Source organism: Amphibalanus amphitrite, unplaced genomic scaffold (genome assembly GCF_019059575.1).
Source record: "Amphibalanus amphitrite isolate SeventyFive unplaced genomic scaffold, NRLGWU_Aamphi_draft 000432F_arrow, whole genome shotgun sequence".
Classification (NCBI taxonomy): Eukaryota; Metazoa; Arthropoda; class Thecostraca; order Balanomorpha; family Balanidae; genus Amphibalanus; species Amphibalanus amphitrite.
Window position 1 is genome coordinate 378,342 of NW_024881926.1, and position 23,078 is coordinate 401,419.

Below are 23,078 nucleotides of genomic sequence, written 5' to 3' on the forward strand. Positions count from 1 at the left end.
GACGGTCAGTGGTAGGCCGATATATGAGGCACCACTCACCACAGTTTTTTATGTAGGGGAGACCCGGGAGGTATGGGCCGGTTTTGTGAAAAGGCAATTTTCTTCCAGTGGGCAGTGGCTAGACCCGGTTTTTCAACTGTGTATATGAAATTGCCTTTCGCCTGCAACGCGTGCCTGATGTTAGGCATCTGGGATCAACTATTTTGTTTCCAGATAACTTTCCATAAATCATGTGCTTTTTCGATCCATCAAAATACACCGGGAGGTATGGGCCATGGCCCGGGAGGTATGGGCCGGTGCCATGTTTCATATTCTTTTCTCGACAATGAGAATAATACTCGTAGCTGGTATCTACCTTGATCTCTCTTGGAGCCCAGGAACCGTATAAGCGGCCAACAGCTTGCTTCATGGAGGTCACTTTGGCCCATATGCATTTTGGAAAACTCAATCATGCACCATGAAATAAGATCAATAATATTTTTCTGTTCGAATGAAATTTGAAGTTAAATTTTCGACCTTGCGCGACAAAAAAACTTGTTGACGGGGACATTCAATGAAAGCATCTTTTTTATTTATTTAGGATCAACGGGGTGGGTGGCCCGTACCTCCCGGTTAGGACGTCAGAATGTGCATAGCATCTCAGCTCATAATCTTGCAAGAAGGCTTCAAATTGTGTATCCAGTCTAAATTTGCATGCTTTAAACTTAATGTTAGCGATCGTTTGACATCATAAAACGAGCCTGGTTCAAATTTGTTCCGAATTTTCTGTATGTACCGTATTTTACTCGAAGAGGGCAAAAACGCTTTATCACCGCTCATTGCCAAAGAAGACTGAGGAAGATTATGGAAATCACGTGGGTTGTATAACAGAATGGCTGCTACCAGTTTACGCGGTCAAATGTGTAAAAATACGCAACACTTCTTCAAAACTGCGATGGCCCATACCTCCAGGGGGCCCATACCTCCCGGGTCTCCCCTATTCTTCATCAGTAATTAGCTGAATTCAGTAGCCATGACTGTTTTGCGGGCTGGTTTTTGCGCCGGTTGATCCACCATGATTGATCGTGCTTCGCGTCGGCCCAACATTAACCCCTTCGTCTGGTACCGTGACTTGTCGCATGACAGGTCACTCTCCAGGCAAGGGATACATTGTTACGTTGTGCAATTAATTTGGCTTTTTTGAAAACCTTCAATTATCTGACCTTAAGTTAAAAGTATGTTGATTTAAAGTTAATTCTTTTTTCAGATGTATCTGGGACATTTTATCTGATACGGATGACTCCAGAGAAGATCATCTTGAAACATCAGAGTGTACTCCTGGCATTCAACTTCTGGTGCATATGGGTGAGTCAACTACTGACGTCCGTGATCTTAGCTGAAAAGTGATATTAGATGATGATAAGATCAAGGACTCGTACAATTCGTGACGATTTGTTTACATGCACTACCAACTGAGGTGTTCATTCCTTATTGCTATTGATAACACATCCATGATTTATTACTTACGCTCTTTCTTTCCCACAGCGGGGGAGCGGCAAGTGAAGAAGTCAGATCGTTCCGCACGCGTCACAAATGCGACAATCATTGAGGTACGATGTGTGATCTGTTGCCACACAATTTACGTCTGGTTTAATGATGTTCATGCTTGCCGAGGTTTCTATGACGACCTAGCTCATCACCCACTTTTGTCTGATGTTCACATTATTCCAAATTTACTTTCGGAATAGTTGCTTTTTTTTAACCCATGAATTTGTTGCAGCTTCGGTGTGGATGATAGAATATGTAGGCGCTCATCTGGATTTCTCTCATTTACGATGGTAAGTGGTCGTTGATATCCTTCCCAAATAACCGTAGCGAGGAACAGAACTAATTACTCGCTCAACTTAGTTTTTGAATACGTGCCGATTGTCGTTTCAAATTACTTTGCATGGTAGTTTTTATGCCGTATAGAGTGATGATTCTTAGCGAACGGGCGGACATAGATGCCTTACAGCAGTGCTGAATGTTCCTCAACTGACCGTAGGCAGCGTTTATTTTGTATGCATAGAAAGGAAGCGGCGTATTACAAAAATAAACTCCACCCCACAGGCGGATGAGCAGCTGAGCATGGATTGGGGAGCACTTGGAACAGTGCAGCTTCCGCTACACGGACTAAGAACAAACTGGTAAGTTGAGTCTGTAGACGTCCTCGCCTTTCTGCATTGTTTGGCACACATGATGACACTGTGATCCATTTTCTGATCGCGCCTCCGGCGCCGGTGGCCGCCACGTGGGCCTCGCAGTGGCGGCGTGCCGGCAGCCGTGCCGTCCGCTCGGGTTCTCTGAGCGGACACGCCGGCCGGGGCCGCCGCCGCCACCGCGCCGAGCGGCGTCCGGATTATAGCCCAGCCGTCTGATAATCAAAATGTCGCGCTTTGCTGCTGCTACAGATACACGTGAAGTCGTGACTGAGGATGGTTGCTTGTTCTTTCAGATGCGCTCTCCAGACTTCCAGTTTGCTGTCTCGCCACGTTGAAGTCCTTATACTTGATGACAGAATGTTCGATCCGAGGGATGCGACTGCAGCTGCTTGCTTTAAGGTACCTAACCATTCATTTGGAAACCACTTTCGGTGCAAATCGTTTTTTGTGATGATCAGTATTTGCTATCTGAGTCAACTGATTACAGAATACTTACCACCAAGATCTCTGAATATGTTCAATGCTAACATGGTAGTAGCGTGATGTTCATGGCATCTGACGCACATCCCTACCTTTTCAGCTGTTTGGATCTATCGTCATGGCTGATACTTCCCAGACATGAGGTAAGGTTCCTGTAATACCTTTGAATCGAACTGATTCATTTATTGATGTTTACAATGCTTCTGATGATTGAATATTTTTATGAATTCATTGATCACATAATTTCGCCCCTATCTGAGATACAGTTTAACTTAACGAGCGAGTATCCTCTGGGTATTCTGCTCACGGCCCTCTCTTTTGCAGCAGAATAGAGTTGCGGTGAACCGTCCTTTTGAGACGGGCGTGACATCGAGACGCTTTGGACTTGCACTGTTTCGGTACGCTCCAAGATTGGTGGGGATCTAAGTTGGCTCTGCAGTCTGCGATGACAATGCTTATACATATTGCCGAACTTTTGTTTGTCTGCTTGGTTTGTTAACACCAGATTTACATCAGTAGTCATGTGTGATATGCGAGCGATTATGATGAAACTTCCCGTCTGCCTCCTGATGAAGGAATTTCCTCGTTTCTGATGTTGGTCTTCGAATTTTGAGTAATGGCTGATCTTGAAACGACTTTAAACACGTTTGCTTTGTTTCCTGTGTGCAGGGACTGGCAACGCGCTCTGCTGAATGATTTCGTGCAGAGATCAGCTGTGCTCACTGGTGACCAAAGAGTATCCTCGTGCCGTTGTTTACCGGTGAAGTTGAAGCGACATGCCAACTTCTGTGTGGATGGATCATTGATTGGAGAAGTCATTGGGATACTCACGCGGCTGTCAACCGTCAACGAAAGGTGGGTATTTTGGTTATTTGTCCGACAAATGTCCCAATATCGTAAGTGTATTTTTTTTTTAATTACTGAACTGGCACTGCTTATGATGAGACATCATGCACCACTCTGAGTTTCCTGACGAGTATTTTTATGTTCTGACTGCTCATTGTTCACGCTGCTGTAATTTAGGACAATCAGGCTGTTGTTTGTGACTAAATGTTTGTTTTCAGGGCTTTTTGAAAACTATATTGTATGGAGTGGCAAGCAGTAGCGCATTTGATTCAAGGTAAATATGACGTGATCTTTCATTTATCTAGTTAAATGGCTTATTTGGTCTTCTTTTTGCCTTTTGTTCGGTTGAGCACCAATTTAATTTAATCTCGCGCCGTTGCATTCCAGCAGATGCTAATTTCTTACCGCTGAATTGACGTGGCCATAAGACATGATGAGAACGAACTGAGCTGTGAGTGTTCGATGAAGCACTTTTACATGCACTACCAACTGAGGATTTATTTGAAACAGGACTGTTTTCGCTATCACTGCACGCTGTCTGATTGACTTTTGTGTTTCAGGTGGCCCTGCTTCACTCCGTAGTGATCATTTCCGTCAGGTAAGCGGGACGTGTTGATAATGGTTGAATTGCTGACTGTTGTTTAATCAGAATGATGAGTTACATGCACCACTCTGCGCTATCTGATGACGATTAATGTGGACTGAAGAAGAAACAGCCGTCATAATTGTTAACGAAGAACCTAGGATGCTAACGAGTGCTGTCTTTTTTTTCAGATTCTGCTGATCAAGGGCGAGCCACGACTGAGATGTGCATCTAGTCTGGCATTTCTTAACGTTATTTTTCATAAGGTGAGGGAAACCTAAGAACCGAGCACGTCATTTCCGTCGTTTTGAACTTGCTCGTTCTAGTGAAATATGCTAACAGTAAACAGGGTGCTGATAAGTTTCAAACATTTTGTGATCAATGGTATACATTAGTGGTGCTGGTGTTAATTCCGGGCTGTATTTAAGCATTCTGAGTCCTGACCACTGGGGCAGAGTGTCAAGCAGCAGTCCGACATCATATCTGGCTCCAATAGCGGCGTCTGATCACCTCTGTCAGGCGCGGCAGCAATGCACTGGTACAATCGATAAAATCGGGCTTGAAAATAGTTTGGGTTTGATACAAGCACTGAAGTTTTGGTCTAGTTTTGTTTTCTGCTTAGATTGACGACCTTTCCCCTCATTTCAGGTGTTTCTTACAGCTGACTTGAGGTACTGCTGGGCTATCACTGAGACACCGATGTGACTACGAACATCTACGCACAGCTAGGCTACACAACACATGGTAAGTCAGGCCCCGTGGAATAGACCCTGAATCTGCCTGGTACATGATGTCCATGCTTGCTGAGGTTTCTGTGACGACTTAGCTCATCACCCACTTTTGTCTGAAAACTGACTCATTTCATGTCCCCAGTCCATGCTGCTTTGACGGCGCTAACGCGGTCTTTATTTTGCAGCTTCCTCTTGAGCCGGTGGCTTCTTTCGACTGGCTTCTAAAGAACACCCGAGCGATGCGTTTGAGATCGGTGTACCATAATTGTAAAATGATTGGATGCCTGAGCCTCAATGATCGGCGCTTTTCGACTAATGAAGGTGAGTTGAGAATGGACTGCGTAGTGCGTAGAATTATTTTTTTCCGTTTGGGGCATTAATCGATACCGTTCTCTCGTGCGTCATCTCCCGCCATTCAAAGCGTTTCATGCAGGGCGCTGCCGATTGTTTTGGTCTGGCCTGTGGACCAGAATGTGTAGCAGCAGCCCGAGAGTATGTCTAGTACTAATAGCAGCGTCTGGTCAGCGTGCCAGATGCTGCCGCTATGCTCAGATACATTTGGTACGTTGGCTTCCATAATTCATGTAATGGACACTCTGCTGCTCAAATTATAATCGTATTCACAACTAAACCTCGTCCGTTGCAGGCAGGTGCGGACCGAAGAGTGGGTATCAGCTGACGGGGCTCACCGACAAGCTCGGTGTTCTGTGGTGGCTGATAAATGAATCAAGTCGCGAACACCATCCTGGGTAGGTGTCTCATGGGTCTTTTTGGCTGGATAAGTATATGTTCTTACGGCAGTGCCTTTGTGAATGATGTTCATGCTTGCTGAGGTATCTATGACGACCTAGCTCATCACCCACTTTTGTCTGATGACGTTACTGAGAGTGAGAAAAGGCACGGTTCTTATCATATTTTTAACCAGGATGTTCTTACTCTTTCAGGAACGCTGGTTCTCGGGTCAAATGCAAGATTCGGGCAGTATAAACCAGACCAAATAACAACCGTGTGAAGTCGCACGCAAGGGGACAGCCTGCTAAACCAGTGTGTGCAGGTTAGTGACAACGGAGAGTGCACTGCAGTGTCGTTATGTTTGGGCTGTTATAAAGCGCACAGCATTCCTCCCATTGGATTGTCGTGCTTCGCGTCGGCCCGACAGTATTTCACACCGTCGATATTTCGGACTGTCCGATGGCAAGCCGATTTCAAAGTGGGGACAGATATTGTGAACATGTATCGGCAGATGGCATATGATGCCTGAGTAACTCGACGATTTTTATGTGGCTCGCCGTGGAGAATCGCATTTGTCAAAGCCTTTTCCTGGGCTAATTGTGCTCAATGTTTAAATTGAAGAAGTTGTGACAGTTGTTAAAATACGAACGGCCGGTAGCACTTGCTACTGACAAGCACTTCCTCGGTTTCGCTGGGCCTGATGATTTTATCTCAATATAGACTTTCATTCAAATGATGTTCTTTTTTCAGGTTTCGGGGACCTGTTGTGTAACAAGATCCATCCATCTCTGATGTTTGGTAAGAAACATTTCTACCTGTTCGTGTCGCTGATTGTTCGTTTGTATATTATGATGTTTGATACTTTCGTTCTTCCTATTGCTAGTGCTGGAAAAATTAATCCTCTGATTCGGCTTTTGCCGGCCGGCGATCGGCGTGCTTCCCCCGGTGTGCTCAATTTATGTAAACTGTTCCAGGTTCGGGCTAGCTATGGATGGACCCATCGCAGCTGTGGAAGTCGTAGCACGCTGAACTGATGCGACGGATATTGCTGATTCAATATCAGCATTTGCTGGCTGCACTGGTAACTGCGGAAATACCAGCGGTAAGCAAACTATCTGAAATTTTCTCGTGTGATGCCTTTTATGGTGAGATTGTGATGAGTTTTGTCTACTGTTCGCGCTCTGACAGTGTGTGGAGACATTTGTAGCCCTGATCGGTATGTTCCATTGCACATCTCATCAACGTAACTGGTTTTTAAATATTCCAATTCCCTTACAGGTATACAAATTTGGTGGGAACGCAGCTCCGAAGGCCAGCTTCGATAGTACTCAGTGCGGAGGCTGCGGACGTGCAACATAGTCATTAGTCATGTAAGTTCCAGTCGAGCACAACTTCAGCTGACGTTCATATCATATTTTACGACTGCGTTTTCATGATGCACACTCGATGGTATTGGCTGACAAATCCTGTTGATTCGCCGATAATGCTGCCTTCCTTCTGAAGTTTGTCCTAGGGCAGTAGCCGTTCTTGCTGTGACGCCCACGGTCTAAAACGTTAACTTTTGTTGGCAGATGAAAGTCGGATCCTGCTGTCGTTCGTGCCGATGTTACGGCCGAACAACGCTGGGCCAATCCATGGTGCGTGAGTAATGGGTTGTTTTGTTTTGCCTTATCGATGTTAAATTTATCGCACTTGAGGCTCGTGTTCTGTAGATTACGGGATGACAGAGCTCTTGGCTCTGATTATCAGTCTCAAAGTGCTTAGCTCTGAGACTCGTGATTAGTTGTTTTCTCTTTTCAAAATAATTGCAATATCTTACAACTTCAAAGTGATGTAGAATCAATGGTGTTGGCTGAAAACTCTTGTTGATTCGCCGATAATGCTGCCTTCCTTCTGATGTTAATCTTTTTGACAAGAGCCTTACTTTGTCAGTATGGTTCGGCTGAAGTTATTTTATCTATTTACAGGTGCGAACAAACCGATAAGCAGCATGCGGCATTCTGATCCGCGATAAGGCGGCCCTTCACTCTCCAGTGTCCACCGCCAGCGGAACATGTTCGGTAAGCATTTTGGTCCGAATGTTTTCTGTGTCTTTTAATTACTATGATGAGAACGTCCTGCAATTTTGACGCATTGCTCTGGAGATAAAACGACGCGGCTGATCGCTCATTTACTGTCGTATTTCCCAGTACAAGTCGCTGCCACCCAGCTGATTACCCCGATCTGTTTCCACAGTCTGGCGTCATATTGCCGTAGTTATCATAGGAGGAGCCGTTAATGCCGACTGGTAAGTATCACGACCCTTCCTTCTTTTGTCGGGAAAATATCTGTTCACATGATGATACCACTCTTGATCAAACGGTTAGAAAATATCGGAACCTAGTGACGATCCTAGGGCGGACTGAGCTATCGTACAATTCAATCTTGTTATGTTGAATGTGCAATTTTTCTTACGCTTTCATTGTTTCGTTTTCAGACTGGTCAGCATTCATCAGTGGTGAACGGTTGGACGTCAACGAGCGTTCAGTAGCAACCTGACTTGAGGTAATAAATACTGCTATATTGAACTTGAAGTCGATATCTACATTTTTACTGATGAGCCTTCCCAACTGCTCACTGATGATTCAATGAACATTCCTCGTTTCTGAACATATAAAATATTTACTTATACATCCTATATGGACCCTTCAGCCGTGTCTGACATATACTTTCGTCTTTCAGGCTGCCAACGGAGTGAATCTCTGTGTAGAATAAATGAGCAGTGCCGAATATTCGTGTGGAGCAAGGTATATCGGTAACTTGGCAAATAGCACTGCTTAGCGGCGCACCCGGGCCCATAACTACTCATTCATCCATTCGGATGCAATTAAAAAAAAAAACGTCCACTCTCACTGAAGCTGCCAGGGAGCTACTTGCCACTCGTCCGGCGCCGCAGGTCGTCAGAAGCTACAGGCGTCGCCGCGGCTGCCGAGTTTTATAAAGGTAAATATAGCATGCGCCCGGCTTTCTTGGGTTGGGTGACTTATGATACATTCATTCGTTTTTTCATGATGAATATTCCCATCTGCTCCCTGATGAGTTTGATTATTCCTCGTTTCTGACGATTATACTGTTCACAAGTGCAGCCGCCCTGTAATTGCTATGCCTCACGGCCCGATTTTCCTCGACAGGGCGGTGAGCAGATGTCGGACCATGCCCCGGACTTCGACAGGTCGACTCAGCTGGGTGCAATGCCGAAGATATTGTGCTTCCGCCAATGAAATATTGATTCATGTGAAGTAAGTGATGAAACATTTTTACGCGAAGTGGAAGTAGTTAGGGAGGGACAGTACCGATATGATAAAGTTCCTCCCGATGAATGCGCGTAAGAGCGCCGCGCTTTTGAACATAAGCATCTGCGGCTGTTGGCCATTTTTATGTGACTTCGTTCATGATGAATATTCCCATCTGCCCTCTGATGAGTTCTATCATTCCTCGTTTCTGACGACTTACTGTCAGCTATCGTATAACCCTGTCGAACCACATATGCCTCACAATCTGATTTCTTTCTGACAGGGTCATGGCTGATGATGTGCCGGGCCCGTGAAGCGCAGTTCGCTCGGCTCAGTGGAATCCAGCTCTGCCGTTTTTCGACTGGACTTTATCGCTTAAAGGTTAGTATAAAGTATTTCAATGGGTCTAAAGTAAACTGCACTTCATGAAATGGTCCACTGTCGACACTGCGTAACATCTGCCAATGATGAGACATCATGCACCACTCTTAGAATCTAATGCCGAGCTTTTTATGATCTGAGGATTCGAGCGCAATATGCAATGTGTTGTTGGTTTTGCTAGTCCTTGATACGATGTGTGTTCTTTCCTCAGGTGTGCTGAGAGACTCGTTCAAAAGATGTTTGCGGCCTGGCCAGGTAAAAGTCCTTGCAACATTTGCGTGTTGTTTTTGCACAACATGTCATTGCTTTTCGAGACGTCTTCTCTTCCAAATGGCTGAGATGGTTCAATGTTTTGTTATATTTGAGTTGCTTGTCGAATTGCACTTTGAGTGGCATGATGTGGATCGCTGGAGACATTCTGTAACCAGTACCATTGGTGCAGGATGCATTGAAGCGGTCCTACATTATACCTGACTCACTAGCTGCATTTGATCAGTAGCTTTCAAATGCAGAACATCAACCAGGTACACGACTCTTAGTGTTAAGATATCGTGGATCAAACAATATTTTAGCTGCACCATGACAGGTCTTAATTGTTGAAAGCTCGAATGATTTTTTTTTCAGATTGATAAATCTTATCATGAGCGTGGAAGTCCCCGCGTTCTGAGGGAGCCCTTTAGCTCGCCATACTGAGGTCCGGATAAGGCATTGCTCGGAGAGCCGCCCTGAGGATCACCGGCTGAATTGACCAGGACAATATTGTGAGGTGAGAGGCGTGACTGGCTGGTACTGATTGATGGCTGTTGTGAACGTTAGCTGATTATTTTGTTTGTTTGCTCTCGAGATCTCTTCGCGGGCTGTATTTAAGCATTCTGAGTCCTGACCATTGGGGCAGAGTGTCAAGCAGCAGTCCAACATCATATCTGGCTCCAATAGCGGTGTCTGATCATCTCTGTCAGGCGCGGCAGCAATGCACTGGTACACTTGATAAAATACTTGGATGGACCCTACCATCTTATTGTTACATTTCGCCCTGCGTAGTGTCATGACATGAGAAACAGTTGGGGCATTCCACGATAGATCGTACCACTTTTTTCCAATTTGACACCCTCATCTCTCGGATTTTAACGATAATTGGTCTAAGGGGTAATCAGGGGCTCTGAATCCTCCTGTAACAATTTCAGGCTTACCAGATGAGTGGTTTTTGAGTTATAGTGTATAACATGTTTTGGATCTTGCGTTGCAGCCCTAAGTTTGGCGGGCTGTAACTCTAAGACGGATAATCCAAATGCCAAATGCTATACGGCATTGAACTTGCATTGAAACAAAGAATAATATGCATTTTTAATATTTTGAAATATATACTATTTTTGATATATAACACCTCGAGTTTCCTTTCATTTGCATTTTTATGTCTTTGGGACCAAATTTTTTTGAATTTTTATTTGCTTAAAAACATTTTTGGATCATTTTTAAGTAGTATGCAAAAAATTAGGAAGGTGTTCTTTCTATAAATGTACTTATTTTGCGTCACCGTAATGGTCTCGAATTGTAATTTCGGAAGAGAGCCTACAAATGGTGTGGTAAAGCTGCCTAGTGACATCACTGGCTACTGGAAGTTCAATTGAAGTCATTTTTGCCTCACTTTTGCATTGTTGCGTCACTTTTGCGTGACGTCATTCGTACGTCACTAGGGTCATAAGAGTTTTTCGTCAATAACTCTCGATCAATTTGAGCTAGAGAGACGGGAAAGCTACCAATGGATTCGGGAAGACCTTGCGAATCGAATGATGTGCAATATCATCTCATTCACCCAGCTTCGTGGCCTGACCTGACTGTTAACCATCTCTGTAGCGGCGCTGTTTGTCCAGCGCCGCGCTGCTGGTTGGCTTTGCCGCGGACTCGGGACGGTCACGTGATGCCCGAGGGCTGGCTGCCGGCTGGGCCGCCTGGTCGGAGCGCGGAGCCAAATACACGGCAGTGTGCTGACCCGAGGTCAGCGACTTAAGCTGACTTCACCAGAACAAACAGTATACCATTCGACGCGCCGGAGCTAGGCAAACACAAAAATGCTAAAATCGCGGCTCTGTGACCATTTGTTGCGAAGTTATCTATCAAAAACCGGACCCGTAACTTGGGTCACTTGAAATGACCTCAGGGGTCACCAGTGAACACGAGACCTTAAAATGTGGTATCATTCGATGCATCTTGTGACGGCGCACACGCTCGTTTTTTCCGCAAGGTTCTAGCTCCATTAGAGGCGAAACGGCGAGCTGGGGTCGTACCGACCCCCCGGAAACCCATTTTGTATACATTTAAATGAGGAACTTATAGAAAGAACACCTTTCTAATTTTTTGTATGTCGATTTTAAAGGACCTGAGGTTTATTTTGAAGAAATAAAAATGGCAAAAATTTTGGTCCCAAGGGCCATTATAGACAATTCAAAAAAATACTACGACTTTTTTCAATATGTAAAGCTTTTCTTTCCAATTTTAAAAATACTGTATTAATCTTTGATTCATCGTTAGTTCAAAGCTGTTTACCGTTTGTTGCTTGCTTAGCTCGTTTTTGAGTTATAGCTCATCAAACTCACCCTTACAATCTGAAGTTTAGAAAATATTATGCAATGTAACTCAAAAAGTTTTCATCTGAGAAGTCTGATATTTTGGCAAGTGTTTTTGGAGCCTATGATTACCCCTTGTACCAATTTTCATTCAAATCTGAGAGATGAGGGTGACGGGCCTGGTACGATCTATCGTGGAATGCCCCAGTTGTCCTAAATATGGACTGTTTCTTTTTGTGTGCGTTCTGAGCGCGGTTCATGTTCAAAGTGCCAGCAACAGTCCGATATTATATCTTGCTTAATAGCTGTGTTTGACGGTATTTTGCCAAACACAGAACTCAGCCTTGAAACATGTCGATGTCGGCCAATCTAGCTCATAATAGGCATTTGTGTTTTGTGTAAGCAACGACTCACATATTCAGTGCTTGCTGTTTCAGGTGTTTCCACCAAGTGATGCTTCATTTTCTAACCGAAAGCGGTCACGGCCGGGGATCAACGTCCCGCGCATTTGAAAGGTACGTCTTACGTCGTATGCTATTTTGGTAGTCCGAAATAGTTTTGGGTTTTCCTTTGGTGAATGATGAGAATCACAAATTGCCGGAATGTAAGTGACGATTTCTTTACATGCACTACCAACTGAGAGGTCGCCCGGTCGACGCGTGTCGGCTGCCGCAAGGCCACTCCTGACATGCTGTCTGTTTGCAGGTTCAATGCTGCTGATGGAATTGTGTCGAATCTTGGACCCTCGACCAATGCCCGAGGTGAGAATATAAATTAGTTTGAAGTCCTTCTGCATTATAGCACTAACTAGGATGTTCATGCTTGCTGAGGTTTCTGTGACGACCTATAGCTCATCACCCACTTTTGTCTGATGTTCATATCATTTTGGTTTAAGTGGCATATCAATGACCTGTAATGATCAGAACGTTTTTTCTTCTTCAGAGGTCAAAGAAAAAATGGGAACGGTTGACCAATGAGATCATCGGTCAAGATTACGCCGCTGCTCAATGCGACCGGCTAAGTGAGCGGCAGGAGCAGCTGTTTCGGACCCTGTAAGTCAGTTGTGCTAAAAGGGCGTTTCCTTGCAGTCTTGTACTGCAGATTCATCTTGGGCTGGTTTTTGCGCCGATAAATTATGTTGATTTTTCGAGCTTCGCGTCGGCCCGACAGTGACTCCCGTGCTTCGTACCGCTGCGTGGCTCAGTTGGGCTCGTGGCTGTCGAAGCTGGGAAACATTGGATTAACCCGCTGTTGCTACGTTTAAGTCTCGTATTCCGTCTTACTTGTAATATTATTAAGCTGCTTTAAATAGTTCATATCAAATTTGACTGCGAACTTGAATTGCTATAACTGGTCGAGCATATGGCCCTGTTAGAATACTTTTATTCTGTCTGTCTTCAGATAGCCAACTGCTGATTATGTCGCCGAATGGAATATGGCCGGGCATTGCTCTCGCAGTTGCATTGTCAAGGTGAGTTTCCCATCTGTTATTTCACTAGCCATCGAACAGTAGCTTGCTGATGAAACAATTACCTGCCATTTTGACAGTATACCGTGGAGACATTTATCGTTGCTGATGTTTATTTCTTTTCCATTTTTTGTCGTGTTTGATGTGGTGCACTCATGTTGATTCCCCGTTTTCAGCTCCAATCTGGATGGCACTACACATCTGCATCTCGTAACACATCTTTGCTGGTTGCGGAAGGTAAGTAGTGCATGGACGTGACTTGGGGTTTTTACGAGGGTTCCTTTGCTCTGATGATACCACTCTTGATCAAACGGTTAGAAAATATCTGAACCTAGTGACGATCCTAGGGCGGACTGAGAACGATTGGTTGGCCAATTGTTTCGCGTTCTCCCTACGTCTTGCTCTAACTTTTCCATTTTCCTTTACAGTCGCTGATGGGGCTAAAAAGGACTGCGGAAGTCTCCCGATACGGCTCACATTTTGCGGTAAGCACTGAAGTCATGGAAGATTTTTCTTACATTCGACATCAACTGTGTTTTAGCGTGATGTTCGTACATGTTAGACTGTTGACTTCTTGGATGACACTAAATCTGCAGCTGATCTTGTGCTGTATAGAGCTGATTTGTGCGCCCTGTGGAATGTGGTTTCTGATGGCACGCTTCATTGCAGAGGACGTGCTCTCGAGAAGATGTGTGTGGTCTCCGCAGCATGACTCAAAAACATCAGCTGCACTGCAGACCTGGAGGTGAGTAGCTGAAACGTTCGGTAAAGGGCTAAGCTGTTGCGGATGCTGGCTCTCGTTGGCTGTTCAGGTTCACTCCAGCTTTGTTCGTTGGGCATTACATAAATTTGTTACAGTCAGCAATGATGAAAAAACTTAACGTGATCAGAGATGATCTATCAAATCAAAAGGATACTGATAAAATGTGCTGTTAAATACGACGTATTGCTTCTTCAAGTTAAGTGTTAACCTCTCTCGTCCTCTTTCAGCCACAGCAAAACAATTTATCGATGCCGAGCGAAACGTGTCATTCGGGGCAAGTGTGGAACTCGTCCAACTCACGAGATACTTGCGGATTATACGACCTGAACATCGGTTTAGGTGCGTTTGCAGTTTGTAATTTTTTGTTCAATTGTTAAAAAGCTCATTACCTAAATGATGTCTTTCCAGTCGATCCTTCACTAGCCTGCATCTCGCTGGCGCTGAATGATACTTCTTTGTACTCTCTGATGTAAAGCAAGAATTAGTTTTGTTTCTCAATGGTGTTGAATGTTTGGCTGACTCTTTTCGTCCATCTGATCCACAGGTGTTGGTGACGCGATTTGCCGACAACCAATCCTGTGAACCAAGTCCTAATTGGAGCTCTCCGTCCTGTTGCGGGGCTATAGCCTCGGTGTGTGGCGAGCCGCCTGTGCGCTGTCGGATAACAGGCACGTCGTCGACACGACTGGAGTGCTGGAGGCCACGCCCGTCGAAATGTAACGCTCCACTGAGCCCAGGACCCGCGGGCGTGGCCAGTCGGCTACGGTGTCTCGCACTGACCATCGCGCTTCAGTTTCCATCGACCAGAAACGGCTACATACACGGCATAATGCGAAGGTTAGTATTCCTTTTTTGTATTAACTGGCTGGCTAATTTCACTGTTAATTGAGCTTGATGAATTATGTTCTTTTTCGACACCGATATTGGGGACCTCAAGACGGGACTGACCCGTCCCTACCAACCTACGTGGTTGGTGGGTCTTCGCGGTACTGACTCCTCTTGTTGTCCACAGGGTTACGGTGAGACGAGCTGATGGCAACCAAAAGCTCCTACCGATTGCGGCGCATATCTTCACTAGGTGGGTATAGTGTGGGCTTATTCGTATATTCTCTGATGACATGATGACACTGTGATCCATTTTCTGAGCGCGCTGCCGGCGCCGGTGGCCGCCACGTGGGCCTCGCAGTGGCGGCGTGCCGACAGCCGTGCCGTCCGCTCGGGTTCTCTGAGCGGACACACCGGCCCGGGCCGCCGCCGCCACCGCGCCGAGCGGCGTCCGGATTATAGCCCAGCCGTCTGACAACTGTTTAAATCAGATTTAATGTCTCCGTGCGATGTGTTCGGTGTTGTAACTCGTACCCGTTTTGTTCCGCAGACTTGTATCGTGAGACTCGTCTGACGCACTACCATCTGGATTGAAATTCTTCCCAGCCAGCAGGTTAGTAAGATGCGCTGTCATTTCTCTAATTAATAGTAACGTCACCCGTGCTGCTCCATATTACTGCTTTCAGTTAATTTCTGTGATATTCACCTTACTCTGATAATTTAATCGATCCATCATTGACTATGATGATCACATACCCCATCTGTACAACCGTGACAGTATTCAAGCTCAACAGGTCTGACGTTTAGAGGGCCATCCCTTACCGTAAAGTGATGGTGTGCAGATAGCTGAACTGGCGTTTTTATCCGACAGGGCTCCTATGGGGAACTTCTGCTGGAGCAGTGAGCACCAGCCAGCGCTCCGTGACCTAGCTAATTGAACGTTCAGAAAGATCTTCGATCTGTTCCTGGCGTCGGCGTGAAGTCCGATCGCTTTCTTTAATCGGTTAAATAGTTATTCATGGTAAGTATATGTAAAGTTTATGTATATGTAAAGTAAAGTATATGTAAATATGTTAAGTTCAATAAATCGGAAATATTACATTATAACACATTTCTCATTATCAGGACTTACTGAATGAAAATGCAGTTGTTTACAGTAAACTGAATGAAAATGCAGTTGTTTACAGTAAAAATGAGTTTTATTTAATCTTTCGTTGGATGAGCTGCAATTGTTATGCGGCTCATTTTCTCGGCTCAGGCTTTCGCGCAAAGTGAACAATGAACATGCTTTGTGGTGTGGTCTGCCAATAAATGCTGATACCTTACTCGGGTGTTTTGTATCGAGAGGAGTATGAAATACACGATACACTGGTGATTTTTGGATGGTAGATTACTTCCCTTCGTAGAACGCGGCCGAGCGGCAGTGGACACTAACACTGATGTAAACGACACCGTCCAGCTAATGGCGAAGTGATCTTATCTCCGCCACTTGGCACATCACCCGCGCACGTTACACTGGGAGACCCCAATGCTCTTTATTACCATGCGTTGTTCCCTCACTCCCGCCTGTTCCGGGCGAAGAGCAGCAGAGTGGGAAAGATGCATATCGATATCACAATTATTCCCAGCAGGTTATAACCCTAGCATTGAGGGCGAACATTGACAAAAGCGTTCAATGAAATTGAACAATTGTACTAGGCGTCATCTGCGGAATATCTAGTTGCGTGCGAACGAAAATAATATGTAGTCTATGGAAAATAACATTTGTGTATCCGTGCCACACTTGTGTACCTTTCCCTGCTGCCGCCAATAGACTTGAACGATCAGAATGGGCTACCGGAAGAGCAGATAATGGGGAATTTTTTTGCCGTATTTTCGGTTTTCACGACGGCCATCTGGTACACATTTGGTGCAGATAAGTGCATATTTGGTCATTAGGTTCAGTGGATTTCTTAAAAGCTATTAGTTTAGGCTGCACGGACGCTTAGATGCCTCATTTTCAAATTTTCTGGCATTATTTTTAATTAAAACAAACATGATACGAAAATATTTATTGTAAAAGTGATATGGTGCAGATTTGGTCAAATAAGTGCATTCGCCAGATAGCCCGTCGTGAAGACGGGCTATAATTCGGCTCTCAGGAATTAATCGCTGGTGAAATGCAGAAACGGCATCACAGCAACTGACCTCGATTTTGGAAGCTGGATCGAAGGTTCTCAGCGTTTCGGTTGAAACTAAACAGCACGAGCTAGGACGACGTCAAAAAGGTAGAGCTAATAAAAATAGGGTCACACCATGGCAAGGCAGATAATGCTGCTGATCAGCCATTCTTTCATCCTTGGGTGAACGACAGGCGTGTGGTCTCTTTAGTGGCGTGTGGCAGCGAACCACGTTAATTGTCCGCTCGTAATGCATTGCGCATACGGATGTTGACTTAGTCACTGAGGGCTACCACAAACGATCATCGAGAGACTTAACCCGCGCCCCACTGGGGGGGGGGCTATTTATAGCCCCCCCCCCCCTCCCGTTTTTCTGCAATAACTTCCAAACCGCTTTACGAATCGACGCCAGACTTTCAGTACCTTCGGCTGCATCAATTTGACACCTTGTGTCAAAATTTGAACTTCGTAGCTACTATAGGTCGGCCGGAAATGACGTCAGAGTGACGTCATGTTCGTCCGATTTCGACGCAAAACATTGAAACACGGCAATCGCTCCCAAGAGCTCAGTTTTTAAGCTAGATCCAATTTCTTTGCATGAAAGAACTCAGAATTGACCGCGCTATCAAACTGCTATCTCGGATTTTCAAAATTTTGAAAATTTCGAAAATTTTATAAAATGATATTCAAAATTTATATTTTTATATTTTTTTCAAAAAGTTTTTGACTTTTCGAAAAAACCGGAATATATGTGACAGAACGCATGGTTATGACTAACTGTAGCAAGTTTTAGCTAAATATCTTCAAAAATGGCCAAGTTATACGCATTATTGCAAAAAATTCACAATTATTAATTTTTCAAATCAATTTATCAGTACGTATTTGGCATCGTACACCAATATAAATGGCACCATCGTGTTCCTGAGCTCAAACTGCATCCAATAGACACCTTTTTTGTTGAAAAATTTCAACTTCAAAATTTGACCTTTTTTGACCTGAAAGTGACCTGACCTAAGCTAATTTCGACTCAAAATGACCTTGAATGACACAGACGACATCAAATTCGAAATCTATGGCCTAAATGGACCATAAAACATGTGTCACGTGACCGACGCATGATATAATATTTTCGTGACCTGTGATGACCTGACCCTGACCTGAAAATCAAAGTACAAGTTTGGTACCCTCAAGGTATCTAGAGCATCTGTTCACAAGTGTGGAAACCAAAAATGAGCCTGATCTGACTTGTAAGACGGCGGCCAGCGCCCAAAATGTGAACAAGCCAAAGTGCTAATAATTTTTACTTTGACCTGACCTGTGACGTCATCGGTGACCTCGAGGTCAATGAAATTAGGTTTCGCTCGACAGTTTTTCCGGGGCTATCAGACGCCGTTTGAATTTTGACGATCGGCCCAGTAGTTTCGGAGTTAGGAGGGGGGGGGGGCTATGAATAGCCCCCCCCCCCCCAGTAGGGCGTGTTATACACAGACCCCAGTGGGGCGCGGGTTAATAAGTCAAACTGCAAGATTTCAAAAGTAGCTAAAGTTCCTACACCCGCCCGCCCAGTCATATCCACGACCACGTCAATTGTAGCCGGGTCTCAATTCCGAGGCACAAACAACGCCAAACAGCTTGTGCTATATTTCATCGCATCACATCCTTAACGAAACATCTGAGTACAGTCATGGTTACCACAGGAACACATTGACGCGAGTCGAAGATATCGTCCTCGTGCGCTCGCGCGCGCGCGCCGGCGCACGTGGCTAAAATAAAGGCTTTGGTTTGTGGCGCTGGATGAGCGGCTCGGCTCGCAGTTCGATGTCCGGTCTCCCGTCCCGCGCGGCCCCTCGTAACACAGACAGGTGGAGAGCGCAAAATTAACAAACACTACCGAGCTGAACACTGCCGACGCTACATGATAGTCGTGTTGTGAAAACAGGACATTTTCAGAAAATACACACCGTTTGCTAGACATCGGTAAAATTGTCTGTACCTGCTGTCGTTTAAAACAGAACGTGGAATTTCTAGCCTACCGGACGCCGCCGCGCGTTCCCACCTCCTTTGGAGCTACTGAGAAGTGTGTTGCGAGGGGCCGGGGCTGGGCGCGGAGCCCGTGAGCCCCGTCTGACCGGCGCTCACAGTCCGCACATAGTTGACGTAGTGATGGAAGAGATCGCTGAAATCGCCCCATTGCCGCACCACGAACACAATGATCACAATCAGCAGCACCGTCGACAGCGTCCGCACCCTGTGAGCGGACAGCAGAGGGACAGTCAGTGGGCGCGGCGAGATGGGAGGCAGACATGTTTTTTCCTGGCAATCTCTGATCTTTCAATAAACGTGACTGTATCCTGACGACTCCGGGCCACCGTGAAGAAGACGGTGGTGGCGACGGTGGCCAGCAGGAGATCGTGAACTGATGACTCACTAGAACGGAGAGAATACTAAGCAGAACTTAAAACAAATCCCTGTTTTCGCCCAACTCCTACCTCATTCAGCTCAAGACTGAGATCAAGATAGATATAATTTTGCCGTCCGACTTCACCTGTCATGGGTGCAGGTCCATTGTTGATTACTTAATAAATAAATAAATAAACAAATCACCCCCCCCCCCCTCCACAGACACAAACGTTATACTCCACACGTCGTCTCACCTGGTGCGCAGGAAGGGCATGGTGATGTTGGCCAGCGTGGCCACGATGAGCAGCACCACCTGCAGCACCGTCAGCACGATGTTGACCAGCTTGACGACCAGCGCGCGCGCCTGCGAGTTGCCGATCACCTCGATGTTGACTAGCTGCTGGTGCTCCACCTGCTGGTGCTCCATACGGGAGATCTGCCGAGAGGAGAGATTGGCAGTTAGAGGAGCGACGGGGCCTGTCGATGTCGATGCTGATCGCCGATGTGTAGCTATGGTGCAATGTTATGCAATACAGACCATCATACAGACGTCATCTCGCTTGAATTCCACTGCATTTATGGCAATTAAGTGAATTCCACCTGTACAACACCTGACGGCACGGAGATATTGCATTATATGGCAAGCCACCGGCCGGCTATGGCTGTGGCGTATCTGATCAGCGCTGAAATGTCAACGGTACACAAACTAACACCCACATTCACTCCTTCCTCACAGGCAAAGATCTGCCTCCTCCCCGCTGTGTGGTAAAGCCGTGTCACTCACCCGAGTATTACACTTGTCCATCATTTCGTGAATGTCTCTGACGCGTTCCTCGCTCTGGTACTGCACCTTCTCCTCCATGTCATGCATGTGCTGCCGCAGGTTCTCCACCTGAAGCGGCGCGAAACGGGACGGTCACGGTGGCTGCCACGGGGGTCATGTCACCGAGGGACGCGCTAAAACATGCCCTGGCATGAAAGATCCTTGACCACTCTTCGTAGCGGTCACGCAACATTGAAACATGTGTAAGCTCGGCAACGTATTATCCCTTGGTATGACATGGTAATATTTCGCACGCTATTTTAAAGGGACTATCCCACCTTCAAAAAAGTACCATTTAGGATTCGGAAATGTTACTCATGATATTGTGACGAATTCTGCAAGTTTTTACGCGTTTTCATTGTATACTTTTTGAGATATTGCGACTTTTATATTTCATCGTGACGTCATTTAGATCGGATCTGTGACGTAATGAAGGATTTACTTCATGTCAATGTGGGGGAGATTTGGCAGCAAATATAGGTATTTGCTCTCAAATATGACGCGGCTCATACAATAACAAGTGTCTCTGATTAGCTTATTCGTAAATCAAGTGAAACTTCACATGCTGGCGTTCAAAATGCAAATGACGTCATCAAATGGCCGTTAATAGTTAAGAGATAGGGCCTTAGCTAACGCCCACTTTTCAAATGAAGGGAACGAATTTCTTTAACACCACGAAACTGAGGATATTGCGACCAGGATATATGTATAGTGGTTTCTGAACCTGGCCGCCAACTTGGCTATCTCAACTCAGAACTAATGCAAAGGTGGGACAGTCCCTTTAAAGGGACTATCCCACCTTTACCATGGGGTTTGAGTTGAGATAGCCAAGTTTGCGGCGAGGTTCAGAAACCACTATCTATCTAGGTTGCAACCCCCGCGGCCTCTTGGTGTTGAAGAAATTCGTTCCCTTCATTTGAAAATGGGCCTTGTACAAGGCCCTATCTTCAACATGGAGCGACCGTTAGTGTGACGTCACCTCGTTTAGTCATTCTGATTTAAGTGGGTTTGTTCGTTGAAAAATCGCTTAAAACTTGGTCTGAACTTTGTTGTGGTGCCTACAGAGTAAAAAGAATCAGCTTTATGACAGTAATGTGGCCTGGGGAAGGAGGTAATTTTGGGCTGTGACGTCACATATTTGAAAGTTTGTGTTTGGAATATGGGAAGCCTAAGATGTTTAATGAAAAATAAATGCCAGAACCGTGTTCCTGGTCATCCAATCTATAAAGTCGGGCACAATTTAACTGGTTTTAACAACATTTTAGAAGGTGGGATAGTCCCTTTAACTGAGCGCATTGATGACTTTCAAATCGTCAGTCAGACACAGGCCCATCGCCGACCAGGCACCCACCTCGTTCTGATGGAGCTCGATGAAGTCATTCATCTGCTGCTCGAGCCGGTCGTAGCGGAACCTCTCCTCCTGCAGGGCCTGTGAGAGCAGCGTGATCTCCTGCTGCAGGGTGGCCTTGATGGTATCCACGTCCTCGCGCAGCCTGTCGCACTCCTCCTTCCGCTCCCAGAGCTCGGAGATGAGTCCGGCGCCGTCCGGGGGCCCGCCGCCGCCGCCGCCGCCCCCGCCGGCTGACGAGACGCTGGCCTGGTGGCGCGGGGAGGCGGCGCCGCCCAGCGCGCCGGCGTCGCTGGCCGCGCTGCTGATATCGCTACCCTCCTCGGACCGTAGCTGACCTGGGATGGGAGACGCGAGCAGTCGGTACGGGTGTGTGTGTGTGGGGGGGGGGGAGAGGGACTGCCCTCTGAGGGGAAGTCCCTGTCTCCCTGGGAGGGAGACGCGAGCAGTCGGTACGGGGGATGGACAGGGGCTGACATCATCTGACCGCAGCTGGCTTGGGAGGATAGAGAAAAGCACGCAACGTCGGTATGGGTAGACGGAAGACGGGTAGGAGTGCGAGAAAGGGCGAGATTCTTCGGAAAAGTGAGATGTTCTCTGAACAAATCACGGTAATATACCGGTCTTTATTTTCGTCCACCTATACAAAATAAGTACGGACAAAAAAAAAAAACTACTTTATGGTAAGGACTAAACTGAATGCGTATTTGAAGACGCATCGATGGACGCGCGTCACTCACCGACGCTCGTGTTGCCGCTGACCACCGAGGAGGGGATGCCGGGAGGTAGTGTCGAGCTGCCGTGGTGACTCCGCGTCGGAGTCCCCTCCGACGAGTCGTCTGCAAAACGACGGAGGGGAGACGGGTCAGTCACCGAGTAAATATGCAACAAAAAGCAGCACTCGATACACAGATTCGAAAGGAATATGATGATTGTTGTAGAAAACCGAGCCACCTCTCACACGCTGTATTCCTTACGTCATCGTGTCGCAGCGCCAACTGCCGCCGCGCGCCCGAGCCCGGCCGGAGGTCCACAGTGCACACACAGCTGTGCGCCATAAAACTAGCGCCGCAGGCGCAGGAAATGCGGCCGCCGGTCCCACGGCCTCGACGCGCCCACACAAACACGGTCCTAAGCACACACGCACAATACACACACGAGGCACGCTACATTCTACTAATTCATAACACAATTCTATTACACTCCCCCCTGATTTATAAATCACCATACTGCGTCAGTGTAGCGGGACGCCGCTCCCGCGTGCTCCTGCGAGCAGCTGCCGACTCCTCGCCATCGTGCGAGGCCCCCTCCGACTCGCCTCGAGCCGCAGCGTCGGGAGTGACACGCTGCTCATAAAAGATAATTGGGGCGCCCTCGTCGTCACTCTCACTGATCGGCGGACTTCTGCCCTCGGCCGGCTGTGGGAGAACGGCCAGCCTCAGGTCCCGCACATGGCGCGGCACTCCATCCACCTCAACACACTGTACAGACACAATACGGCTCACCGTCCCAAGTGAACTGGC

The 23,078-nt window shown here is 46.5% G+C and overlaps 1 protein-coding gene and 1 long non-coding RNA gene across 5 annotated transcripts in view; one reads left to right on the forward strand and one right to left on the reverse strand.

Moving 5' to 3' along the window:
- Positions 1 to 1,252: 1,252 nt before the first annotated feature.
- LOC122391330 lies at positions 1,253 to 16,150 on the forward strand. Its single transcript, XR_006258333.1, has 39 exons — positions 1,253 to 1,344; positions 1,525 to 1,589; positions 1,760 to 1,817; positions 2,089 to 2,165; positions 2,474 to 2,579; positions 2,761 to 2,803; positions 2,985 to 3,058; positions 3,330 to 3,515; positions 3,725 to 3,780; positions 4,067 to 4,104; positions 4,281 to 4,355; positions 4,738 to 4,833; positions 5,006 to 5,141; positions 5,467 to 5,569; positions 5,765 to 5,874; positions 6,303 to 6,350; positions 6,527 to 6,654; positions 6,831 to 6,922; positions 7,124 to 7,189; positions 7,520 to 7,612; positions 7,788 to 7,839; positions 8,029 to 8,096; positions 8,274 to 8,534; positions 8,723 to 8,830; positions 9,108 to 9,205; positions 9,417 to 9,460; positions 9,830 to 9,971; positions 12,207 to 12,284; positions 12,475 to 12,530; positions 12,712 to 12,821; positions 13,171 to 13,240; positions 13,414 to 13,474; positions 13,666 to 13,722; positions 13,907 to 13,982; positions 14,228 to 14,339; positions 14,545 to 14,837; positions 15,013 to 15,078; positions 15,376 to 15,438; positions 15,697 to 16,150. It is a non-coding gene; the product is annotated as an uncharacterized LOC122391330 (long non-coding RNA).
- Positions 16,151 to 18,610: 2,460 nt separating this feature from the next.
- LOC122391331 (transmembrane and coiled-coil domains protein 2-like) overlaps positions 18,611 to 23,078 on the reverse strand; it is a 50,650-nt gene continuing 46,182 nt past the window's right edge. For all 4 annotated transcript variants that reach the window (XM_043385132.1, XM_043385133.1, XM_043385131.1 and 1 more), the window contains 5 exons: positions 22,296 to 22,394; positions 21,559 to 21,893; positions 20,169 to 20,276; positions 19,639 to 19,820; positions 18,611 to 19,232 (listed from right to left, as the gene is read on the reverse strand). In XM_043385132.1, the coding sequence (XP_043241067.1) occupies positions 19,052 to 19,232; positions 19,639 to 19,820; positions 20,169 to 20,276; positions 21,559 to 21,893; positions 22,296 to 22,394 (905 nt within the window). In that variant the 3' untranslated portion in view covers positions 18,611 to 19,051. The remainder of the gene's footprint in view (positions 19,233 to 19,638; positions 19,821 to 20,168; positions 20,277 to 21,558; positions 21,894 to 22,295; positions 22,395 to 23,078) is intronic.